A 23,899-nucleotide genomic window follows, 5' to 3' on the forward strand; every position below is an offset into this window, starting at 1 on the left:
CACTGATTATTATTATTTACAATCCAAGTTCAACAATACTTTACTTTTTAAGTCACGTTCTCTCTCGTATGTCCGCGTTATCCAACCCTGGTCACAAACTCCCTTCAGATGTGAATCCTTGAGACTTGAGTCACCGTAATTAAATGGACGCGTTATATTTAAACCGTCCCTGACAGGGTACCTTTCTACCTGCATCAATAGTGTCGATATAATATCAAAATTCGCAAATGGCTTTGGCTTGAGCCATGCTACTCACAGCTATCAGTGGGCCGGTTGTGGTGTGAAAACAGCCGAGGAATTGGGAGACATAAATGCGTGTTGATTTGCCACAGGCATCAGCAGCAGGTATGCAGTCTTCTCTCTGACTGGAAGGCTGGCCAGGACTTGCACCATCTCTCCGTCTCACCCGTTTGTAATTGGAAATGGAGAGTTCCAGTTTGCAACAGCAGACTGTTCTGATAAATGGGGTCTAGGAGAAATTTATTGCAGGTATTATCTTCGATCACTTACAAAGCCAACATTCTTGAAAAAGAAAACTGTAATCACAGACACTGGAATTCACATGAATGCAATACAATATCCTTTTAGCTAACAACACTATCACTGGCACATCATTCACACATTCTTAGATGGGACACACATTCTTTTATTATGTGACAAAGTATAAGGTGTTAATGAAACTCAAGTGACAGCTGTAAACTGCATTTCAATGCTGCATTTTTGATTATGGAAAAAATTTAATGGGCGTGTTCCTTTTTAATTGTTGTTAATTCAAACCAGGACTTTAGTTTTATATATTCAACTAAGTTTTATTATTACTTTTTAAAAAGCCACTTTAGAGCAATGAGACAAAATAAAAGTCAATCCAAGATTCCAACACATTTCCGGGGGAAGCAATCATTTCAACGACCTGTTTTTTGATTCACTCCTGGTTGTAATTGGTGGGATTAACTCCCTTTAGATTTCACATTCCCAGTCAACATGTTAACTGCTTCTTCTGTATGCCTAATAGACGTTTAACACACCCAAAGGTCCCAGCGGAATTGATGAATGGCACTAATGTTACTATCTCCTCAGGGATGTTTTTACAGTATGGCAGGGAAGGCATGTAAATATTTCAGTTAGGACTTTACAAGCCCTAAAAGACGGGTAGTCCTCTAGTTTTTGTAGTGAGAGATGTGCGATGAACAACGTTTCTGTTTCTGTTACAATCTCCCCCCTTAAGGCAGTAGCTCATGAGAGTTGGACTGTTTTGTACCTATGTAAACCTCGGGATCAAGAGCCTTGTGGGTTAACACAGGCCTGCATAGTCTTGAACAGTGGCGGTTATCTAAGCGCTTAAGAGAAAGAAACATTTGTTGAATTGTAAATGAACAATGGTCTCTGTTTGGGCCTCATTTAAATGTGCTCCTGGGATGTCATTATGAGACTATGTCACATTGCATCCAGGATAGATGGCAATCAAATAGCAGTTGTTTCTGTTACACAGAGGAAAGACAAAGCCAGGACGGCCATATTGTCCTGCCTGGAGGAGCCTTTTAATAGCCAGAAGCTCACTAACAGTCCTTTTCCTTTGTATTAACAAGCATTGTTTTCCATCTTTGCGACTGTCGAGGGAATGGCAGTGGGAAATTAGCCCAAATAGTTTTACTTCAACGTTTAATAGACCTGAATAATACTGGGATAGCATATTTGCTTAGCATCTCAGTGTTATATGGGTGTTTATTTAGCAGAGAGACATCTGGGTCTCTGACGATTAGCCGATTAGTTGATCGACAGAAAAATGATTGAATTTTCAACTATGACAATAATCGTTAGTTGCCAACTACATCCACTTGTGTAAACCAAACTCCTGCGGAACGCCATAATAATCGCTCACCTGACGTTCCTGAATGCGTTGCGGTCATTTTGACGGGGCAGTTAGGTAAGAGCGTTTGTTTTCCAATCCCGGAATCCCGGATGGAAGCCACCCCCCTGCGGTGTGTGTGTGTGCGGGTGGGCCTGACAGATCCGTAGTTACATACCACATTCAGTGAGCGTTCCCGCACAGGAATGTGTTAAATAGTCCTAAGTGAATGCAGAACTCTCTGGGATGATGCCCCTGTGAAGAAACACTAACGCAGCCATTAGAGAGAAGAACACACGGGTGTACACGGCAAGCCGATTACCAATAAGCACTAGATAGGAGAGGACCTCCTGCCAACCAGAGGTAACAGAGGAGTGGAGTCGGGGTACGCCAGCATCCCTCGGGGTTCAACGTGTCCATGAGAGCACTATGCAGGAGGTCCTAGGCTACCATGGAGGATCATCACCAGAGCAACACAGCATCACATCATCAACACAGCATCCCATATACGTACCTCTAGGTTCCCAATAAAGGGCCAGGTGGTCAGCAGCTGCCAAACAGCACCAGTTCCTTCTGGTTTGTTTCATTTGATTTGAACTCGTCGCCGTTGTCACATTCAAGTCAAGTCAAGTCTTTATTATTGCAAGACGACGCAAATCGTCTGGAATTCATTTAGTTGATTTGGCTCAGACAGGACAGTACAATACTACGCTGAACAAGGGAGACAACAAGTCTGACCGGACATACACACAAGACATTACATTAAAACTAGACACATGCGTTGTTACCACTGTGAAAATAAAATAAATAATAGTAGCTAAGACAAAGTGTTGATGCTATGGATGCAAACGCCGCGGATACAGACCACTCGTGATATGTGTATTTAAATACTTGAACAGCGTTCTATCGTACTAACAGGCTGTCCGTCTGGACCCGGGTGTATGTACTACTGAGGTCTACTGTCCCGGCCGTGTTCATAAGGGTCGCTGCTACAGCATCAGAAACAGGGAGGTGGTTCCTTCGGACCATTGACCCACTGCATCGCCTCAGCACACCGTTGAGTTTGACAACTATTAGGCCTATTTATTCTGTGGTCAACGGCAGTTTAGTTCATAAGGTATCAGTGGACACTAATCGTTCTTAAAGAGAGAAGCCGGATATGAAAAACCAAATCCATGTGTTGGGGGTCATGGCTGAAAGTTGGTGTTTTAATGCCAGGCTAAGGGTTTCTTTGCCTTAAATGTTGATGGAATCGGAGGAGTTACTTGTTTTTACGATATGAGATGATGGTTTGGAATTGAAAATGCATATTGTTCAACGCCTTTCACACATGTACTACTCTTAATTTACTTATCACTCTTACATTTAAGAGTTATTATGCTGGTTGTGAATAACACAAAAAGAAAATGTACCTCTGGAAATGAATACAATACCTTCTTTCCTTGCTTCTATGTGGACTGCCTGCCTGCCTTTTCCTCTACAAATACACCACCCTTAATATAATAACATTTCCTTGTGATAGTGTCCTTATTTCAGCCTGATATATGTATTTCATTTAACATCAATTATAAGGGGATATTTTATCTAAGATTTGGGGGAAAATGTGGATGTTGGATGTCGTCCATGAGAATGTTAATTATGATGTTCACTCCTACTTGGACAGGGTTAGGGTTAGGGTAACGCTAAACCCCTCATTAGGAACCCATTTGAGGGAACCAGAAGTTTTTAATGTAATGTGTTCTTTAAATGTCTCTTCAATTGTCCAATCGGATATTGTTTTTGTTGTTGTTCATGATGATGATGATGATGATGATTTATGATTATGATGATAATGAAGATGATGTTGTTGTGTATCCCCCTCTTCATCCCTAGGCCACACAGGGAGGCTGCTCATGTCGCTGTGTTTCACCAGCATGACCTTCGTGCTGTTCCACATCATCTACCAGATCACAGTCAACAGCCTGCTGGCCACCCACTCCATCAACGCCGACTTCAACTGTGAGTGTCTAACCCTCTCTCGTACCGTCAACAGTATGCTAGCTCATGGTCAGTGAGATCTGGATAGGCTTAACGATGCTGTAGGTGGGATTCGAGAGTTAAGACGAGAGTTGAAAAGAGCACAAAAGCACACGGTTTTGAAACTGAACGACCCCAAAAAACAACACAACCTCCCTCTCTGCACCTTCGCTCCCTCCCTACGTATCTCTGTCATTGACACGATGACGCTGTTTGTACTTGATTAGTTGGTGAAAATGGATTCCCCAGACTCATCAACGAAGAGTTGCCGTGCTTGGCTTTTTGATTTTGACTCTAAAATAGATCTAATACCCATGGTGACAGCAACGGGATAATACCAGTGAGATCCAAACTTTTACAGACTGTAATAGTTTGAGATCAGAGCTTTTGACTGGACAGCCAAGTCTGTGTTACATCTGAAACTTGCCCACGGTGAAGCGCACAGCACTTAATTCCTGCCTTATTTACACTGTAAAATAAAGATTGCTTTTATCATTTACGAAGCCAACTTTAGGCGTCATAATTACCTCAAGATATGCAAAGCTGCCTCACTTGCCTGCCCCTTCCTAAAACAATCCATAAAATCCCTAATCATGTTATTCGTACCCCACATTGTTTTTTTATTTTGCTGTCTTAAAAAGTCCTAAAAGCATCGTAAACTTTAACTGCCTTGTGGCCTGGTTTCACTTCACCGGCGGGTTTAGGTTGCTCTGGGTCTCTAAGCGATCCATAGTGTTACCACCTGCCAAACGGCAGGCTTGGTGTACAAACAACAGAAGCAGCAACCAGGCAACGTAGAAACACACCTCCTAACCTCAAGCCCCTCCCGGCGGGACAGCCGTAGGTGTTGGAGCGCGGGTGGTCCGATACCGAATGCTCCTGGATGGGCCACTGGATTCAGGGTTCTGGGGGAAATGAAGCAGGGGGCTCTCCCAGCGGGGGGGCCCCGGTTCTGCCCGGGGGCTGGCTCTGGTTCTCCTCCACCCCTCCTCTTTGTTCCACCTGCAGTAAGTCACGGTAACCGCCAAAGGGGCCTGGCGGTTTGAGTGTAGTCCAAACGGTAGGAGACGGATGGTCCTATCACGCACACACATCCACACACACACACACACACACACACCCCCCACATGTCCGAGACCCAATGTGTCCCATCTATCTCACACGTCCGTGGACTTGATCTGTGACCTCTGAGATATTAAAGTGATGTCACGGGACTGCAGGACCAACAGCCCAACGCAAAGCTTTCCACCCAGCGCTGAGCTGGTTGGGCTCCGATCTTTTCCTTAACTTCATCTTGCTCAAACTCAGCCTGACGATCAACGCGCTCTTAATCGTATTGCCGGCTAGTGAGCGGGGAACATATGTTTCTTGTTGCTGGTTGTTGTGGGTGGAAGAGCATGAGCTTCCTGCTGGGGGTTTTTTAATGGGTTGGCAAACTGTCTAAACCTCATCTAGCATGTCGATTATTGTCTTTACCGGAAATGAAAACCTTGCTCAAAACACTTTATTTCAAGACTTTATTTTAGATCTGCACATTCTGTAACTGCAGCGGGACCTACTTCCTTCCTGGTGATTCACGGCCGTCCAGTTTTATCACAGAGAGATCGACTCTCTACCATAGTCTCGTAACCTCTAACCTGTAAAACACACTACGACAATTTCACTGGAATGTCTGAGTCACGCTGCTGCCCATCCGTGCTGTCACTGTCAAGCAAGGCAAATGGTGGGGATTTAAAACATGGAAGGGACTGAAGGGAACATGTTGAGTACAATTACAATTAGGGCCTTTAGCAGACGCTTATCCAAAGCGACTTACATCAGTTAATATACACATTGACACACCGACGGCAGAGTCAACCATGCAAGGAGGTAGGAGGAGCTGGGGATCGAACTAGCGACCTTTCGGTTACAAGGCAACTGCTCTACCTCCTGAGCTAAGCCAATTCCCATAGTAAAAGGAGAAAGTACAGCACTCGGCTTTGTTGGCCTGATTTATATCGGCTTCTATATTGTACCACCGACCATATATATAGAAAAGTGTTGATAAACAATCTCCATCGTCCAGAGCATCTGGCGGCTCTCGTTCTGTTTGGAGCTATTTATACCTGCGGTTGCACCTTCCTTCATTTTGGTCTGGATATGCCGTCTTTAGCTCCAGTTCCCCTTATCTGTTGGCTTGGCCCCTTGACACCCTTTCCCTTTTGGCAGGCGTGGGTAAACACACAGTCCTCCTCCACACCGCTGCTCTTATCCCCCTACACATCCTTTCCTCGGCTTTGCCTCTGAGCCAAGGACGCCATTAGTGCAGTAAACCAAGTCAAGCTGTTCTTTATAGGGGAGGCCCTACCCTTCCCCAGCCATCAAACAATAACAACAACAACAACAACAGAAGAACAACAGCAGAGCATCTCTGTACCTGCTGCGGGTCAGAGACTGGTCACCAGATGAGCTCAGCAGACCCGGGTCAGATTACATCTCCAAACACACGTCTCCCTCTCGCTTTGTTTTCTTCTTCGGTGACCGCCAGATGGGCGGGTATCACTTTTTATTTGAACCTCTCAAGCCCTCGGCCCATGCTGCTTGTCAGCCCGTCACGCTGAAGTCTATGAAATTGCCCTTCCTGTGATTGTCTAATAATAGGTTTTAGGCCTAGTGTTTGACGAGCCCTATTGACCCATGAATCAAAGCAGAAGGAACTTTGAGATGCGTTTTCAAACTGTTTGAGTGTGAGAAGGTGAGCCATACTCTGTGTTAGTCATGCACAGGGACACGGGGGGGGGGGCGGTCCCGGGCTTAACAAAGGGCCCATAATTTATTGATTTATTTTTAACAAAAAACAAGGGGCCATACTGGCACAGATATAAAGTGCTGATATAAAGTGGCCACGTGAGTAAAAGGTTTAATTGTGACATACTTCAGTTCTTTAAGGTAGATAGTGCAGGGGTTCCTTATTATAACGGTGCCTTTACTTTCACATCACTCACACTGAACCGACAGAACAGTGCCTCAAATGCGACCCATGGCTGACAGACCACCGTGGCTCCCAGGGATGAAGGGCGGAGGAGCAGTGATAGCAGCAGTAGCAGCAGCCGGTCTGGCTGTGTCTTCTGCAACCTGCAGCCTCTCCAGTGGAACAAGAGGCCAGTCGGGCGGTTCCTCTCTGGAGATGCCGGGGTTACAAAGGGCAGTATTGAAGTATTTATGAGGTTCCCATAAAGTCTGGGGACACTCATCCACATCCTTTTGTGCTTGCCAGGCAGCAAACATGGCAGCAGCCTCGAATTATTTTTGTAGCTCTAGCAAAACACACCTCATTGGTTTTAGATAATTGAATGTCATGCAATACTGTGGCAAGTGGATGAATTAAGTCAACACTTAGATTGTATTTGTTTATTATTGTTGTTCTTTATTACATTTTTTTAGTTGTAGGATTTATTTATTCAGTGGCGGAGGAAACACAAATACATTTTTTTATTATAAGCACATTAGATTTTATGCTTAAGTATAGTTCTAACAGGCCGTTGCGAATAAAGAATAGAACCTTGCCCTTCCTTTTTTTGTCAGGGCTGCTGCTTTTCTATTGAACAATGTCTCATCAGCCTCTACATGCTGACTGCACTGTGCATCACTAACAGCATTCCAGGGCTGTTATGTCACCCACACAACTCTTGCACCTTTTGGCAGAGTTTGGGTGGAGTTCGCTCAGTCTAAAGTGAAGTGCAACGGCAGATATTTGGACTCCGGCATTCTTGAAATACCTCTGTGTGTGTTTCCCCCCGCGGACCTAACACTAATACTTTGACTCAGATGATGTGATGACAAGACTCTGTCCATCAGGCCGCCAGCGGTGAGCACAGATGTGTCGTAATCAGACGCTGAGCTGAGGAAACTAGAACTCAACAGTGAGTTGGGTGAGGGATGACGCGTCTTTAGGAAGTGGACCCCTCCCTTCCCATGAAGGGAGGGGTCCCTTCATGCGAGCTGTTTTCCGTGACACTCCTGTGATGAGGTCCGTCGTGGGAAAGGTCTTCCTTTCCTAAATAAATGCAGTTTGGACTCGGTTGTTTGCTTCTGTGTTAAAACTTTTATGCATTGGTATTTGTGACCAATCACGTTAGACAGTACATTGCTGGACCTCTGTGTCCATCTGATGTAGTTACTGTTTGCACCTCAACCCTAATAATGCTGTATGTCTTATTATGGGCCGTAAAGCATTCTGAGCTCCGAGTCAACGCATCTATCTAGTAATAATTGTCGTAGTCAATTGTTCTTGAAGCTTTTATGGATTTCATCTGGCTGTTGGAGGACGGCAAAAATTCCTGAATTCTTATTACAAGCTTTTTATTACAAATCGAAATACAAAAGTGATACAATTTTAGTATCACAGAATCAATCTCTTTGGCCGCAAATAATCTGACCGTTAGTTACAAACTTAAGCAAAAGACAATGATTTCATTAATTTGGGTTGATGGCACCAGCACACAGCAGAACATTACATTACGACATTACGTCTCAGGGCCCATCTGCGGAAGGGACCTTCTGTCACAGGGAAATAAAACAGAGCATGGTTGATCCTTAAGGCGCTCCAAAAAAGAAACAGCGTTGTTATGAAAAACTGTCTCTACTGTACCATGGTAAAGATACTCAGCTCAACGATGGCACCGATCTGTATAGCACAGAAAAGAAATACGAAAATGTCAAATGTAGAAAACGAAATTTGGAGTTGGAATAGGGCAAAACTTAAACTGCATGATGAATTAGAATGATGTGATGTGAAATCAGTGTCCATAATAACACAGGGGACAACATAAGACTGACATCATGGCTCTCTACTTAGCATGGAAACTGAGCAGGACCACGGCTGGCAGCATTTTCAGCATTTTCAGCATTCAGAATCTGGAGGTCAGATCCTGCCACCCGATCTACACTTTATCGACACAACGAGATAAACATTGTCCCGAAATAATGCAGCCTTGATTGATCCGCGTTCTCCTGGCAGAAAGGAGACATCTTGCTTTCAAAGCCGTAAAGGAAACTTCACCAGCACTCTCACGGTTGGATAAACTCCCATCGGCAGCCTCTTGTTACCTCTGTTTGCGCGGATGATTAACACTTGAACGCAAATGTTTTTGCTGAGCCTCCATTAAATCTTTTCACTTGGCTTTGTAGGAGTGCAGAGGCTGCTTCCTGTTTCCAACGAGATGACTGGAAGCGTGACTCATTCCCTGCCAGAAAATGTATCATGTCAAAAATGGGAACATCCTCAAGGTGTTCTCGAAACATGCTGCTTCAAAAGAGAGCCTAAAATAAACCAGAGCTTATCATCCATCCAGGTGTTTGTCCAAAGCGGAAGGTTATGAAACTGTCTTTGGGAACAATCAGTTATTTTTTTTTAACAAAAAATACTTTTTGACTAAAATAACCTTTAATTAGTTTTGACTTTTTTTTGATTAAGAAGGAAAACGTCCATCCCATTCACTGTTAAAGCAACAACAGGTTCCTTTGGGTTGTGTTTGTTTGGTTCAGTGAGACTGCTCCCCAGGCAGTGGCCCACCTCCCCAGCTCTCCGCAGCACGCACACACACACACACACACACACACACACACACACACACACACACACACACACACACACACACACACACACACACACACACACACACACACTCTAGAGCACTACCTCCAGCGCTGAAGGAATCCAACACCTTGTGGTGCTAATTAACCCCACAAAAACAAACTCATCGATTCGTCAGTTAGTCAAAGCTCTAAAGCGGGATGCTCCCTTTTCCCTGGCGTTGGAACAAAGGCAAAAAACGCCCCGGCTTAATCCCTCCACGTGGGCAATGAATACCTGGAAGTATCTCCTTTGACCGCAGTGACGTTCAGGAACACTTAAACTATTCTGCGCTGTGTGTAGCCAGTGCCAAACAGTCCCTGAAGTGTTTCCTTGACCTTTTTCTTTACTTTTTTTTTTACATGTAGACCTACCCCTCATGAAAACATTTAAGAAATTCCTGCACAATGTTTGCGGCTTTTCGGTTGGTGGGGAAATATTGTGTCTAGTTAAAGAGAAGGCAGAGGCTCCGCTGCAGTGATATCATGCAGGCACGCTAGTAGTAGGGCCTTGAACCTCAAATCGATGTTAACCACAATAACCCTTTCACAACGTAACCCTAATATGACTAAAATCCTGTCAACCTAAACCATGCCAAACTTAAAGGATTCGGGCTTGAAATGATGCGCATATGAACTGATAAATGATGTCTTATGAACCGGAGAGAGAATGGAGTCCATTATTTTCAACGTAGCTCCAGGTTCTCGTCACGGTCAACAGGGTCATTTATGTCTGAATGATATATGATCCCACGCCCCCTGCTGCTGTCATGCCTGTGTTATCTAATGGGGTGAACCTTCCAGTTGTTTTTGGCCGTCAAAAGGAATGTACAAACCTCAATCAGATATTGAATGTGTGCTGCCTCTTAAAGTAAAAATTGTTTGATTTACTGCTGTTTATTTTTCGCATTGTTACTGTTGGTTACCAAACATCTTACTGTCCTTATCATAAGCCTACCGGCCAAATACAATATATGTGTAACATGCAACTCGTATAATGTCGAATTTGAAGATCTTATACAATAAAAGGACTTTCTTTCATGTTTAATGTCCCCCCCCCCCAAAAAAAACACACACACACACACACACACACACACACACACACACACACACACACACACACACACACACACACACACACACACACACACACACACGTAATATAATGTATCTTTATTTTAATTTTATTTATACATATTTTTGGTTTTGTTATGAATATCTGTCAGTAAATATCTCCTCTTTTTCTCCGCAGGTTCCATGTGGGAGAAGTCCATAAGGCAGATTGGCTTTGAGAGGTAAGCCCATGTTTGGTCACTGGTTAACGTTCACATCTTAGATCGCACCGGCTTATGAAATTCCCCATGATGTTGCTACGATGTTGTCAATCGCTGCTCCAACAAAATCCATTTTCTGCTCTCCAACCCCCTGACCTCTACAAACTAAAAATACCATTATTCCTTCAACCTGAGATAGGAATCTGTCAATATTTGTAATTTAGGGATTTACCTTTTGTGTAGTCTGCAGAATCCAGTGCTTTCTTTAATAATTGATTCATAAAGCATCCAACAATAGGTGTGCAGTCTCTTTCTGCAGTCTGTTTGCTTTTATCAAGCCCCCTTCTGGCCATTCCAGCGGACAGACCCAATGGTTTTGAGCAGTAAAAAAGCATTGTTGCTTTTTGACTGTTTTATGAGAGCCTACATCAATATGAAAACAAAGTGACGGCTTTGTCTTTAAGGTTTCAGTGTCTGCAAGTAATTACTCTCAGTGCAGTGACAGTGTGTTGATGAATGAATGGCTTCCATTAGACATAGTTTGTCAAGCTCTGTCAGCTCTGGTAGCTCTACTACCTCAAGCTACTGCCATGGCAGCAACTCGCAATGTACTTCATGTCGTCTGTCATGGTTGCTGGCTCGAATATTCAGCCCTCCCTGGCAAACGTCAGTGTGTCCTCGAGCAAGGCAACTAACCCCAAATTCTGCCCTCGCCATGCAAGGCAGCATGTTGGTGTGGGTTTGTTAATGCACATGTGAGAAAGGTGAAAGGGGAGTATGGATTGAATGTGAGTAGCTGTGGGGTTGCATGGTAAATAGTTTCATTAAGCAATATCTTTCGTAACAGTCAATTAGTTGTCATATTGTTTATACATATCCACCAATAGTAACATTTGAAGAATGTAAAATACATAACCTGGTTACACTTGCATTACGACTACAGCTCATGACTACAGTCTATTAGGTTATAGGTAAGGCAGGAGTCAACATGTCAGAGATCCATCCTGTGGTTCTTGTTTCAGGTGGAAAAAACGCTACTAATACTACAGTGTTTTGTAACTGGCTTAGTAGGTAACATAATCTTCACCGACGGCCCTTCCGCTCATAATTCCTGTTCCATGTTCAGTTATTTTTTCGCTCTTTAAGCAAGGAGTCGTTGCAGATCGCTCCTGCCGCACCTGTCCCTCTGTGGCTGCGCTTGATGAGCGCTAAACCCGATTAGGGCCAGGCATCAGCTGATCCGTACCCTGTGATGGTAATAGATGTGGTCTACTGAGTGCGGGAACGTTCAGTTCAAACCCTGCCACGTTTCCAGTACTCAAGAGCCCCCTGTCGAACAGTCTGCTATAAGTGGCGGATGCAGAGAGGTAAACAATTTCCCCCCCCCCTCTCCACTTATGTACCTTATGTAGCACTTATGTTTGTGTTGAGCGGCGCGTACAAAGACAGATACTGTTCGCCTATACGTGGTGGTCGGGGATGGTTGCGCTCTCACACTTCCTCCACTGTAAACTTCCCGTGTGGCAGACAGGGTCTCCGTGTAATTAACATGTGAAGCTTGAGATGCCGGCGGTAAATAATGATCCTGAAAATACAAAATAGTAGACAAGTAGTAATCAGTGGATGGAACAATAAAAAAACGTACATAAAGGCGATCGATATCAAATCAAGAGTATGAGTGAAGTTAATAAGTGCATGAGTGAAACGGGATACGCAGTGGGATGGGCAGGGCATGGAAGAGACCCAGAGACGCCCAACACACCCCAATAACCGACTAGGGTTGCAAAGGGGCGGACAATTTCCGGTAAATTTCCATGGGAAGTTAAGCTGGGCAAATTTGGAAATATTCCATATTGGAAACTTTCCATGGGAATTTCGGGAAATTTAGTGGACTTTAGGGGAACTAACTGGGAATATAGGGTAATATAATCGAATTGTATCATATCCAAGCATAAATATAAACATAAGTCATAAGAAAATATCCATGCAAAATGATACAATTTGTCAAAAGTGTGGTCCAGTCTTCTAGAAATCATCTATACATGTTATGGATGAATGCACAGAGCCTGTAGGGGGTGGGGTCTCAATAGCCATGCAGTGAGCAGTTTGCTATGTGCATGTGATTGAGGAACGGCATGGATATTCAAGTGTACCTGAATGGCATCTGTTGGTGTAGTCAAGATTATGCTAAAATATACTTTCCCCAACTATATTTAAGTTCCCTATGAACAGCCAACCTTACATTTTGAAAATTCCCAGTTTATTCCCATTTATTCACATAAATTCCCGTTTATTCCCTTAAATTAATTCAAATGGAAAGTTTCCGTCTTTGAACATTCCGGGATTTTGCAACCCTAAACCGAACTAATAGAACCTAAAGAACGAAAACACCATCTGGTGTCCAGTGCTTTACCGGCAGTCATCCAACCCCACCACCAGGAAGGGAGCTTTTCACTAGCTTCCCACAAACCTTGACAACCTTATTGTGTTGTGATCAAGACATGACCTTTTCCGAATGGCTTTAACCTACCTAAGTGCTGCGGAGACCTCACTGCAAGGAGCGATGAATCTCTCTGAAAACCGGTGTGAGAAATGCAACTTGGTTGACTGGGTAGCCCCGCCCATTCTGCCGGCGATTTGAATTCGCCCCCCCCCCCCCCCCCCCCCCCCCCCACCCCACCCCGGTGGCTATTGGCTGGTTTAACACAACGACGACAGGGAAGCGGTGGCAAGCAGCCAATCACGTACAGTGTCAGTTGAACTAGGCTCGATGATCACGCCTCTTGAGCTGAAGAATATGACAGCAGTTTCCCCAGACCAACGTGCAATCTACAATTGAGCTTGGTCTGGCAATAGCCAAGCTAGCAACTTGTGTCACTGAAGCTCAATGAAGAACACCTCAAGGTCTCTGTGTGAAGCAGGAGATGAGCAGTACCAGATGATGAGACCATGATGTAATGTTTAAGGACAATTAGGGGCCATCACAAATGTGCCCAGGGAGGGCAACTTGGATATTCTTGTCTCTTTGTTCGCCCTAAAGTCAGGGTTGTGGATGAGTAAACTAACAGAAGGTGCCTAATGCTGTTAACAGGTTTCGGGTCAGTTATATGGTCAGGAGAAAGGGAATAGAGCAGTAGATTGACACAATGCACCAACCAGAAAAAGAGTTCACCAAAGGTCATGGTGAAGAATGTGTGAAACTCATGGCTACTGTGCAGTAGATTGAAACTCAATACTGGGGCTTCTCTGAGTCGGGTTTGAGGCTTATCGTTGACTTGGTTTGCCTTTTATTTCACTTAACTTTACTGGTGTAGTTTTTCTTTCATTGACCCTTCTGCCATTTATTTCTTGGGGTATGAGAACAAAAATCCTTTTGTAATACCAGTGGACCTTTTAAAGATTAGCTTTCCTTTTTATTCTCCTTAGGCCAGTCAACGGCATTGTGTTCTTCAAGCCCAAAGCACACTGCTGTCTCGGTGGGCCGACGCAGTATTCTGTTTGAATTTCCACGTCCAAAATAGACTCCTAAAGTCCTATACACGAAGCCAGAGCACTGAAACATGGCCTCTGCTGCATTCGCTCTTTCAAAACAATACGATTCTATTTATTTTTCGGGTCATGCTACAAACATAAACCGAACTTCACTTCCGCGTGCTTGGGGCTCCGGAGTGAACGGTTCTGGTTGTCCCCGCGGCGGGGGGCCACAACGGCCCCTGGCTACACAGGGCGCTGGGGAGCGTTACCAGCTGCACGGAAGACTTGTCTTTTATTAAGCCCTGCGTGTAGACCAAATATTTGCCTGGGTTTTTGAACACGTTCTGTTTCGTGTGTGTACTGTGATGATTACCACATTTCTTGCGTTGTGGGGCCGCACTTCACTGTGAATTACCCCTTTCGTTGCCCCGAGGAGATGGCTGCTTCTCAGACGCTTACCGGTGGAGGTCAGCTAGACTATACTGTGGAATCCCATCTCGGTCAAATAGAAGTCCTGAAAAGGCCAATTCAAGACGGCCTGAAGATAATACAATCATTCAACGCTTCTTTCTCTATTTGCTATGCGCTATGAAATACACACACCGACAAAAGACTAACGTAGAGCGTCTGCTTATTTACCTCAGGTTTGCATGTACGTGTCCACAACCGATCTTAAGCAACATATCCCCGGTCATCTGGAAGCGGGCGGCGTCTCCTCCAGATTAAGCAGGACCCAAACGGGTGTTCGCAGACAGCTGTTCCTGTGGTGTGGGCGCTTTTGTTTCCATTGTGTGTGCGATCGGCCCTCGGCCGGCCACTTGTTAACTTTAACAGGCTCCACACCCTCTTTGAGCCAAGCTGGGATGAGGCTCTGCCGCGACGTGGGTCTGTGACAGTCTGCCAGCCGACTCGCTTACAAGTGCATTCAAATATTTGTTGTTGTTGTTGTTGGGTTGTGTGCCTGCACCCTGCCGCGGCAACATGGGCAGCTTGTTCAGTTTATTTTAAACAGTTTAATTGCGCTCAGCGCCCTGAAAGTTGTTGAAAAGAACGAGGCAGGAGAACACGTTGGGGTCACAAACAGGATGCAGTGCGATCCCTCTCGTAAAAAAACTGGAAATAGAAGCCTGTCTCGAGGGACAGAAGAACCCTTTTTTTTAAAAAGCTGTGATGGTCTGGTAGCCATTTCTCTCTTTTAATCTCACGTCCAATCATGACACGTCGTAAAAGTGCTGCGTCCTCGGGCGACGGAGGTCAGTGGGACCCTGTTATTCCGACAACCACCATAGCAACCGTTTCCCACTGCTGTTCAGCTTCCTGTTGGAGCCCAACCGGCTCGTATGTAATTGCCGGTGTTGACAGGAATCCAATAACAAATACAAACGTTTTGTTTGCTCATTACAATTAAACCACAGAGCCTCAAACCATTACAATTCATTCCTATCATAGCCGCACAAAGGGGCTGTTTGCATAGTGTCCGTGTGTCTGGTGGATTTGGATTGCGTGTCAGGTTTGAATAATAAATGCTTTATGGGTGAGTTGTCCACTGTAGCAAACGTGACACGGCTTTGCGCTGACTCTTTTAACAATGTCCTGGTTTTTGGTTTACGTGAACTAATTGTGCTCCTCCTGGTTTGTTAAAAGCCTGCCTCTTAAAAAGCTGCGTTGGTCCACATCTGAAAAGACTGAGGTATAGAGGAACTTGCGCTGCAGGGGATAAGGTTCATTTACAGGCTGTTCTTGAAATGTAGAAAAACGTAACCGGCCTCAATTGGTCTTCCTGGTAGTGGGGGTAATGAATGTAATTTATTAACTAGACAAGAATACTTACATACCTATATGATAGGGCCAGGTTTAGCGATATTGTACATGTTTATTTTTTTGCAATATATATTATATGATATTTATATATATGAGTCAAAATTATAGTATGGCATGATTTTGATTGGTCATGGTCATGGCAATCTGCAGTTAATACTACTCAATAAAGATTATGAAGAATCCCGAATGCTTTAAATATCTTATTTGGGTTTTCACTGTTCCATAAACTTGTTGTGATGAAAGAAGGCTTTCCTCGCCGGTTATTTCAGTGGAATTTCACTTGGTTTTAATGGCTTCGTTTTTAAAAGGGCTTGATTTCATTAAAGTGGGTGGAAGATCATATTAAAGTTGTACTTCAACACATATTGAAAGCGGTTGGAAACAAGGGTTTCCCATGCCCTTCCACTTTCCCAGGTAGGGCAGTTTTCAAACGCAAATAGACGATCGCTCTATGTGGTCATTTCACTGGAACACCTAATCCAGTGGGAACATCTTATTAACTCGTTTATATGCATATCAAACGTATCCTGCACTGTTGGTTGAAAGCTTGCGTCGAGCATCAGTGTGACTAGCATGACCGTTGATCCATAAACAAAACAACGTGGGCGAGAGTAGACACCTGTGGAGAGCCAACCAGTGCACAAAATTATGAAAATATCCTACAATATTTAACAATTATTTGCCGAAGGCTCCGTGAATATTGGGGAATAGCTATTCCCCGCTATTCATGGAGGTGAATAATTGTTTTAGTATATACTACACGTGAACACTCACACAAGATAACGCTTTTTGCCGGGATTTTTTATTTTTTATTAGCGGTTTATTTGTTTTTATTAGCGTGATGAGGTGTCCGTCAGGCAATGAAAACAATATCCCGAGTTTGAGATCTCAATCATGGGATATTGCCCAATATCCCGAGATAGCGAACCAATCAAATTGCGCCGTCTTAGGAGGTCCACGTGTAGCATATACAAATTTACAATATCCCGAGTTAGATCCAGATTTTAAGTGTGCAGCACTTCATGACTCATCCGTTTAAACGACGCTGCGTTCATGAGTAAGAGATGTTGTGTGTCATGTGCCCTCCTCGTGTGGTTCCTGAAGCGTGATCGGGGCGGACGCCATGAACGGGATCCGCGTGTTCCTCCCGGACATCGGCATGTTCCTGACGGGCCTGGCGGTCTGGCTGGTGTGCCGCAGCCTGGCGCACAAGAGGCCCCCCGAGGACATGGCCCAGGACAACGCTCACTTCCAGGCAGAGGACCTGGTGAGGCCCTGCCACCGCACCCCCGCCACCCCAATGTCTGTCTGTCTGTCTGTCTGTCTGTCTGTCTGTCTGTCTGTCTGTCTGTCTGTCTGTCTGTCTGTCTGTCTGTCTGTCTGTCTGTCTGTCTGTCTGATGAGGATCAAGTGAGCCGCCACACCGCGTTGTCTGTCTGTTTGGCAGTCGCCCTGTCTGTCTGTCATTATGTCTGTCTGTCTGTCTGGCAGTCGGCCTGTTTGTCATTATGTCTGTCTGTCTTTCTGGCAGTCAGACCTGTCTGTTTCTCCTGTCTGTCTGACGCTCTGTTTGTCTGACGAGGATGTGGTGAGACACGGATGCCACACCGCCTGTCGTCTCAATCTGTCTGGTAGTCTGCCTGTCTGTCTGTCTGTCTGTCTGTCTGTCTGTCTGGCAGTCAGACCTGTCTGTTTCTCCTGTCTGTCTGACGCTCTGTTTGTCTGACAAGGATCAAGTGAGCCGCCACACCGCATCATCAAAAAACTGTCTGTCTGTCTGTCTGGCAGTCGGCCTGTCTGTCATTATGTCTGTCTGACGCTCTGTTTGTCTAACGAGGATGTGGTGAGACACAGACGCCTCACCGCCTGTTCTCTCAGTCTGTCTGGCAGTCTGCCTGTCTGTCTGTCTTTATGTCGTCCGTCTGTCTGTTTTTGTGCTTGTCCGTCATTCTGGCAATCTGTCTGTCTGATGGTCTGTCAGTCTGTTTTTCTGTATGCCTGGCTGTCTGTCTGCATGCCTGTCTTAATGACAATGTATATTTCTGTCTGTCTGTATCTGTCTTATCTATGTCTGTCTGCCTCCTAATAGATACATGTATGTTGACAATGATTTTACGGTATTATGTGTTCTATGTCTGTCCGTTCAGGCAGTCTGTCCTTTATTCCTTCTTGAAAAGGCTATGGCTAGCCATTTACCTTGGGCAATTTTTAGTTGAAAGGACTTTATATACAGAGATTATATACATTATAAAAATATCAAATGGGGCTGTTGTTGAGCTCTACGACCAAGGGTGACTCAGAACACACACACACACACACACACACACACACACACACACACACACACACACACACACACACACACACACACACACACACACACACACACACCTCCTGGCACGTCGTTGGCGCTCTTTATAGCTCTGAGTTAATTAAATCCACATTCACTCTCACTGTGGCGCTCCCGCTGGAGCAGATGTCCGTGCCCCCATTAAGCACACCAAAACCATCAGACGAACCATCGCTGACGTTTTGCTCCAAATACTTCTTCTCAACCCAGTTCAAGTTTATTTTATATTCATTGACTTCAAGCTAAGGTTTGGCTATTCAACCGGCCAAAGTTAATTTGGTGGGGCGCTGCTGCTGCTGCTGCTGCTGTTGTTGTTGTTGTTTACTGCATGGACAAACAGTTTCCACTCGGGTCGGTGGGTGTGGCTACTGGGTGTGTATGCCATGATGACGTAGAGGCGTAGAGATGGTGGGGGACTGCTGGAGTCACCTGTTGCTGTCAGATGTTTCAGGACCACGGAGAGTGCGGCGATCCGGTAGCAGGCCACCTCTCGCGTATCGTCCGACAAAGGAATCCCTTTGTCTGTTTTAGCAGATGCGTCGGTCAGGGGCATCGTGGCAGACACACTTAATTGAAATTAAATTAAAGCTAAATTCAATTCAATTCAAAAACTTTATTTGTCCCCCAGAGGCAATTGAAGGCACATAGGACAAAGGACAAAGGTTAGGTGCAAACATAGAAACAAAAAATAAGCTTTGTTAGTTGACAGATAGTATACACATACAAAAAATATATATAAAATATGCACAGTGTATGTTTATAAATGGGGAACTGACTCTTAAAAAGTGTAAAAAGTGTGACGTATGACAGGAATATGGAGTGCAATCAAGTAATAAATACCATACCGATGAGAATACATTTATAAGGTGCATTGAAAGCGTGGTAGTTATGTTGTAAATGTCCTGTGTTCACCACATGTCGCTGTATCACGGCACGGCCGCTCTGCAGCACAGGTTGACCAGGTGTAGCTCAGTCCTAGAGACGATGATGAGGGCTGTCATACCCTCAGTGGTTATGACCACAAAATAATTAAGCCCTCGGGCTTTGTTGTGTCATCCCTGACTATTTATGTATTGTAATGTATGACACCGAGTGCTGTTCATATTATTAGTTATAACAAAAGGGTCAATAAGATCAATCAATCAATCAATTGTGCCTTCAGTGGTCGCATCAACGCGTTTCTCTCCTCCAAGGAGGAAGAGGAGAAGCTGAGCCTGGAGGGCAACATCCTGTTGGAGGAAGACCACGAGGCGGGCTACGAGGCCGAGGGAGACGATGACGAAGAGCTGTCCGACGAGGAGGAGGAGGAGGAGGAGGAGGAGGAGGACGACGACGACGACGACGAGGAGCACGAGGGGGACGAGGAGGCGAAGGAGAGCGCCAAGATGAAGGTCCTGAGGATCGTGGCGGGCGTGGCGTCCAAAGTGAAGGAGATCATCGGGGACCTGATCACCACCGCTGGGAAGGTGGTGGTCACCATCCTGCTGGGCCTCACGGGTCAGTGCCAGTCCGTCGACCCTCTCCATGTTGTGGATGCATTGAGGGCTGATTATGGTCCCTTGTCGGCGCAACGCAAGGGGGTGACGGACCCCTTACGTCCTCGCGGACCCTCCTTGCGTCCACCGCAAGGGCCTGACGTGCGGCCCCCAAAAATCTTAACCTTCCGTCGAGCCGACGCAGCAGCGAGGGCTGTGATTGGTCCGCTCACTAGAACCCGACGCAGAACCGTAAAGCGTCTGTGTGGTCGTTGCGTGAACGTGGGACCACAATCAGACCATTACTGTTGCGGTAGAATAGCTTGTCCCCCTGTGTGGAAGAAGTCCTTTTTGTTTTTGAGTGTCAAAGCGTATTACACTGTGTGGTATAACAAAAGCACCGAGTTAAAGTAGAATTGGCGGATAGCCCTGTTCTTGGCCTCGTTGTCATCTTTGACAAGCAGGTAATTGGGGTATAAATAATGAGCGCCAATAGGATTGACCAGGCAGTATATTGATGTATGTTTATTTCTCCCATGGAAAAGATACAAGACAACTGAAGCTCTTTGATCCTGATCTTCTCTAGGGCTGCGTCTCAATTCAGGGGACGCATCCTTCGAAGGCTGGATTTGAAGACTGCTTCCGTCACAGCGGCGCGTCAAGGCTGTCCCATTTCGAAGGCTCCGTCAAATGCGGCCGAGAAATGCAGCCTTCTTTTCAGGATTTGAACGGTCCACCGGCTGGATCCTTCACGGCCAAACGTATCCCAAGATTCATTGCGCGTTGGATTTTTTCAGAAATGGCTTCTGAAAGAGCGGAAGTGGCAGTTGCAGCAAATTACATATTTAATGACAAAACTATGTAAAAACATTTTTTTTTATTAAAATAAAGTTGGGACTATCAAATTTGTAACTTTATTGTCAAAGTTCAACGACATTAACACGAGCCATGTAACGTTGTATTAGTTGAATTAGTTTCCATGTAACATGAAACTAATTAACGTTATATTTTATATAATTATTATATAACGGCTCCGGATTTCTCCTCCGCCGTCTGGTTTGAACCGCAGCTGTCGGGGTTGCTAGGTGACAGGAGTGGTGCGTCGCCACGCAAGGTAAAGGGTGTTACCGGCTTGTTACGCAAACTTGAAATGCTCCGTAGGCCAGACCGTCTCATTTAAAAGCGTTCGTTCGGCCTTCGGTCCGCCCTTCACGGTCTACGAAGGCCACGCCTTCATAGACCGCGTCCTTCGAAGGATGCGTCCCCTGAATTAAGACGCAAGCTTAGATCTCAACTCGGTCTCAACTATATATGTGTCTGTGTGTGTGCGTGTGCGTGTGTGTGTGTGTGTGTGTGCATATGCCCGTGTGTGTGCGTGTGCCCATGCCCGTGCGTGCGTGCGTGTGTGCGTGCCCGTGTCCGTCTGCAGGCGCCATGCTGCCCTCGCTGACCTCGGCGGTGTACTTCTTCGTCTTCCTCTTCCTGTGCACCTGGTGGTCCTTCTGCCGCACCGTCGACACGCTGCTCTTCAGCTGCATGTGCGTGCTGATGGCCATCTTCAGCGCCGGCCACCTGGTGGTCCTCTACCTCTACCAGTTCCAGTTCTTCCAGGAGGCCATCCCCACCAACGACACCTTCATCAGGTCAGAAGAGGCACCGGAGAGGGCATCCGACCACAAACACTCAGAGACACGGTTTCACTAAAGGTTAAAGGTCCCGTGACATGCCACCAGGTGTGAGTGTGATTAGCCTTACTAGCCGTTTTGATAATCTGCCCCTTATGACATCACGAGGGGGCGTGTCCACCTAGATGCGTGCTGGATAGATCAGTCTACCAGCCTACCCAGTGGACTGTAGCAAACGTTGCTCATCTATCCGTCACACATCTAGGTGGGTACGCCCACTTGTGATGTCATATGGGGCAAATTTTCAATACGGCGTGTAACGGCTAATCACACTCACACCTGGTGGCATGTCATGGGACCTTTAATAGGCCATGAATTATTATGGAATATAAATTTTTATTATTTGATTTGATATATTATTTAATTATCTGTTTTTGTTGGTGTGGTGTGAGAATAGCTTTAGGAAGATCCCTATTCAGATGTGTTTGACATGCAGTCATTTATCAAGGCTCGAAACCATACAAGGTCATTTGTGTTGTCTGCAAATGCTAAGAGCCCTTAAGCTACGAGCGACATATTCACTTCCCCAGAGATGTGTTGCATCCCAAAGTCATCCAGTCCGTGCACACACTGCTAAATATTATTGTTACACACAGCCAGGCCCAGAGAAAATCCAAATCCCAGCTGCAGGGAAGAACACACTCCAACCCTCAGTGCATCAAAAAGCCTTCAAAGCCTCTTCCTCTGCAACCAACCCGACTTATATTATGCATGAGAAATTAACTAATTACCTGCTTGTGGCCGGGGCGGTGGAACACAGCGGTTCAGAGCCAAGCCACATCGTGGGACGGCGTGCCAGCATTCAGCTTTAAGAGGTGTAGTGTACACATACTATATAGCGGAGGAATTTTCATTAGGTCATTAGGGCTTTTCATTGTCCTGTTCCTTACAACACCACGGCCTGTTTAATCCTGGAAATATTTAGTGTTGCTGCCGAATCGCGTCAATCTCCGAAATACCGGCAATAGTGTATCACGAAGGACGGCCGCCCCTCGCCCGTCTTCCTCCTCCAGGGCTGGTATCGATTCGAAGGCTTTCTCGTTTACAAGCTGTGGTGAGTCGGGGCCAATGACATTACGGCCTATGTATAGCCCGGCCGTCTGCAGTCTTCATGAACCTGACGTGGAGCTCTCGGTCCTCCATCACCGCCGACCCAAGGGCAGGCAGGAGAGGCTTTGGTTATGATGGCGTATTGACATGGGGCTCTTTGGCGATCAAACTCCTTCCCTGCCTTTTATCGCCTTTTAAAAGAAAACAATTCTTTTGTTCTATACATAGAGGCCATGTAAGTTAGGATAGGAGCAGGCATCACTCAATGTGTATTTAGTCAGATCAAGTAAAGTAGGAGGGAGGCCCACTATGCATAAATCCTAAGTTTTATTTATTTTAAATAAAACTGGATTTATGCGTAGTGCGGCCTCCCTCCTACTTTACTTGATGCACACAGTACCTGCCGTGGGGGGTGCAAATGTATTGACCTAACCCTAACCCTCAAGCTGGTGATGCAACTGCAGTGATTTGGAGTCTGCTTGTATGGGTGACGGGTGATCATAGTCAAGGTAGCGGCTTCAGTGAGGAGTTGCTCACACGCTATGGCTTGTTTAGGTTACTGCGTACTGTGGCGTAAAATCTGCATGCCACATGTTATATATACTTAATACACACAATATATTTTTGGGATTCATAAATTTTACATCTTTTTTTCGATGATGGATAGGCCAAAATATAAAATTCGTCCTGAATCTCTCTTTATTTTCACTTTGCGTTAAGTTGCTTCAGTAAATCAGGGAGCAAATGGCTTGAAATGGCCTCCCTAATAGATGACATTAGTAGAAACAGGATATTGACTAGTCTTTTTATACATTTACAGTGTATGCAGAGCTAATTCTGGAAGTCTTGATGTCTCGTGAAGCCGAACAGACTCCCTATTTCACCGTTGTCAACCCTTTTCCTGCGCGTGCGTTGTTGTTGACTTTCCAGGTCACCGTTGCATTAGTGTTTGCTGACGTGTAAAACAAAAAACGAAACAAAAAAAAATGTTGTTGATTCCAAAGTACCACACGCAGGCTTCCCCCGTCTGCGTGTTTAGGGGAAACTCTCAGTGCCCAGCCCTGTGTCAGACACAAGCAAAACAACCCCCCCCCCCCCCCGTGCTCCACAAATATACTCATGTTATTGGACAATAGACTGGCCCAGCGGCGGTCGCAATAGTATCCATGTTGACAGTGGACTCGGCCTTGTTGGCCCGTTGACTGACACCGCTGAGAGGACTGGCTTCCACCTCACTTCCTGTCTCTCCCCGCCTGCACAATAGAAATCCCCAGCAGTCATGAGTCATGTGACTC

At 45.4% G+C, this 23,899-nt stretch overlaps 1 protein-coding gene across 1 annotated transcript in view; it reads left to right on the forward strand.

Annotated features, from left to right (window-relative positions):
• Window positions 1–23,899, forward strand: part of piezo2b (piezo-type mechanosensitive ion channel component 2b) — an 84,411-nt gene that overhangs the window by 9,240 nt on the left and 51,272 nt on the right. The window contains exons 3-7 of the mRNA XM_079751243.1: window positions 3,719–3,844; window positions 10,728–10,770; window positions 17,149–17,311; window positions 19,588–19,891; window positions 21,299–21,512. Coding sequence (XP_079607369.1) covers window positions 3,719–3,844; window positions 10,728–10,770; window positions 17,149–17,311; window positions 19,588–19,891; window positions 21,299–21,512 — 850 coding nt within the window. The remainder of the gene's footprint in view (window positions 1–3,718; window positions 3,845–10,727; window positions 10,771–17,148; window positions 17,312–19,587; window positions 19,892–21,298; window positions 21,513–23,899) is intronic.

This window comes from Pollachius pollachius (assembly GCF_949987615.1).
Source record: "Pollachius pollachius genome assembly, chromosome: 14".
Lineage (NCBI taxonomy): Eukaryota > Metazoa > Chordata > Actinopteri > Gadiformes > Gadidae > Pollachius > Pollachius pollachius.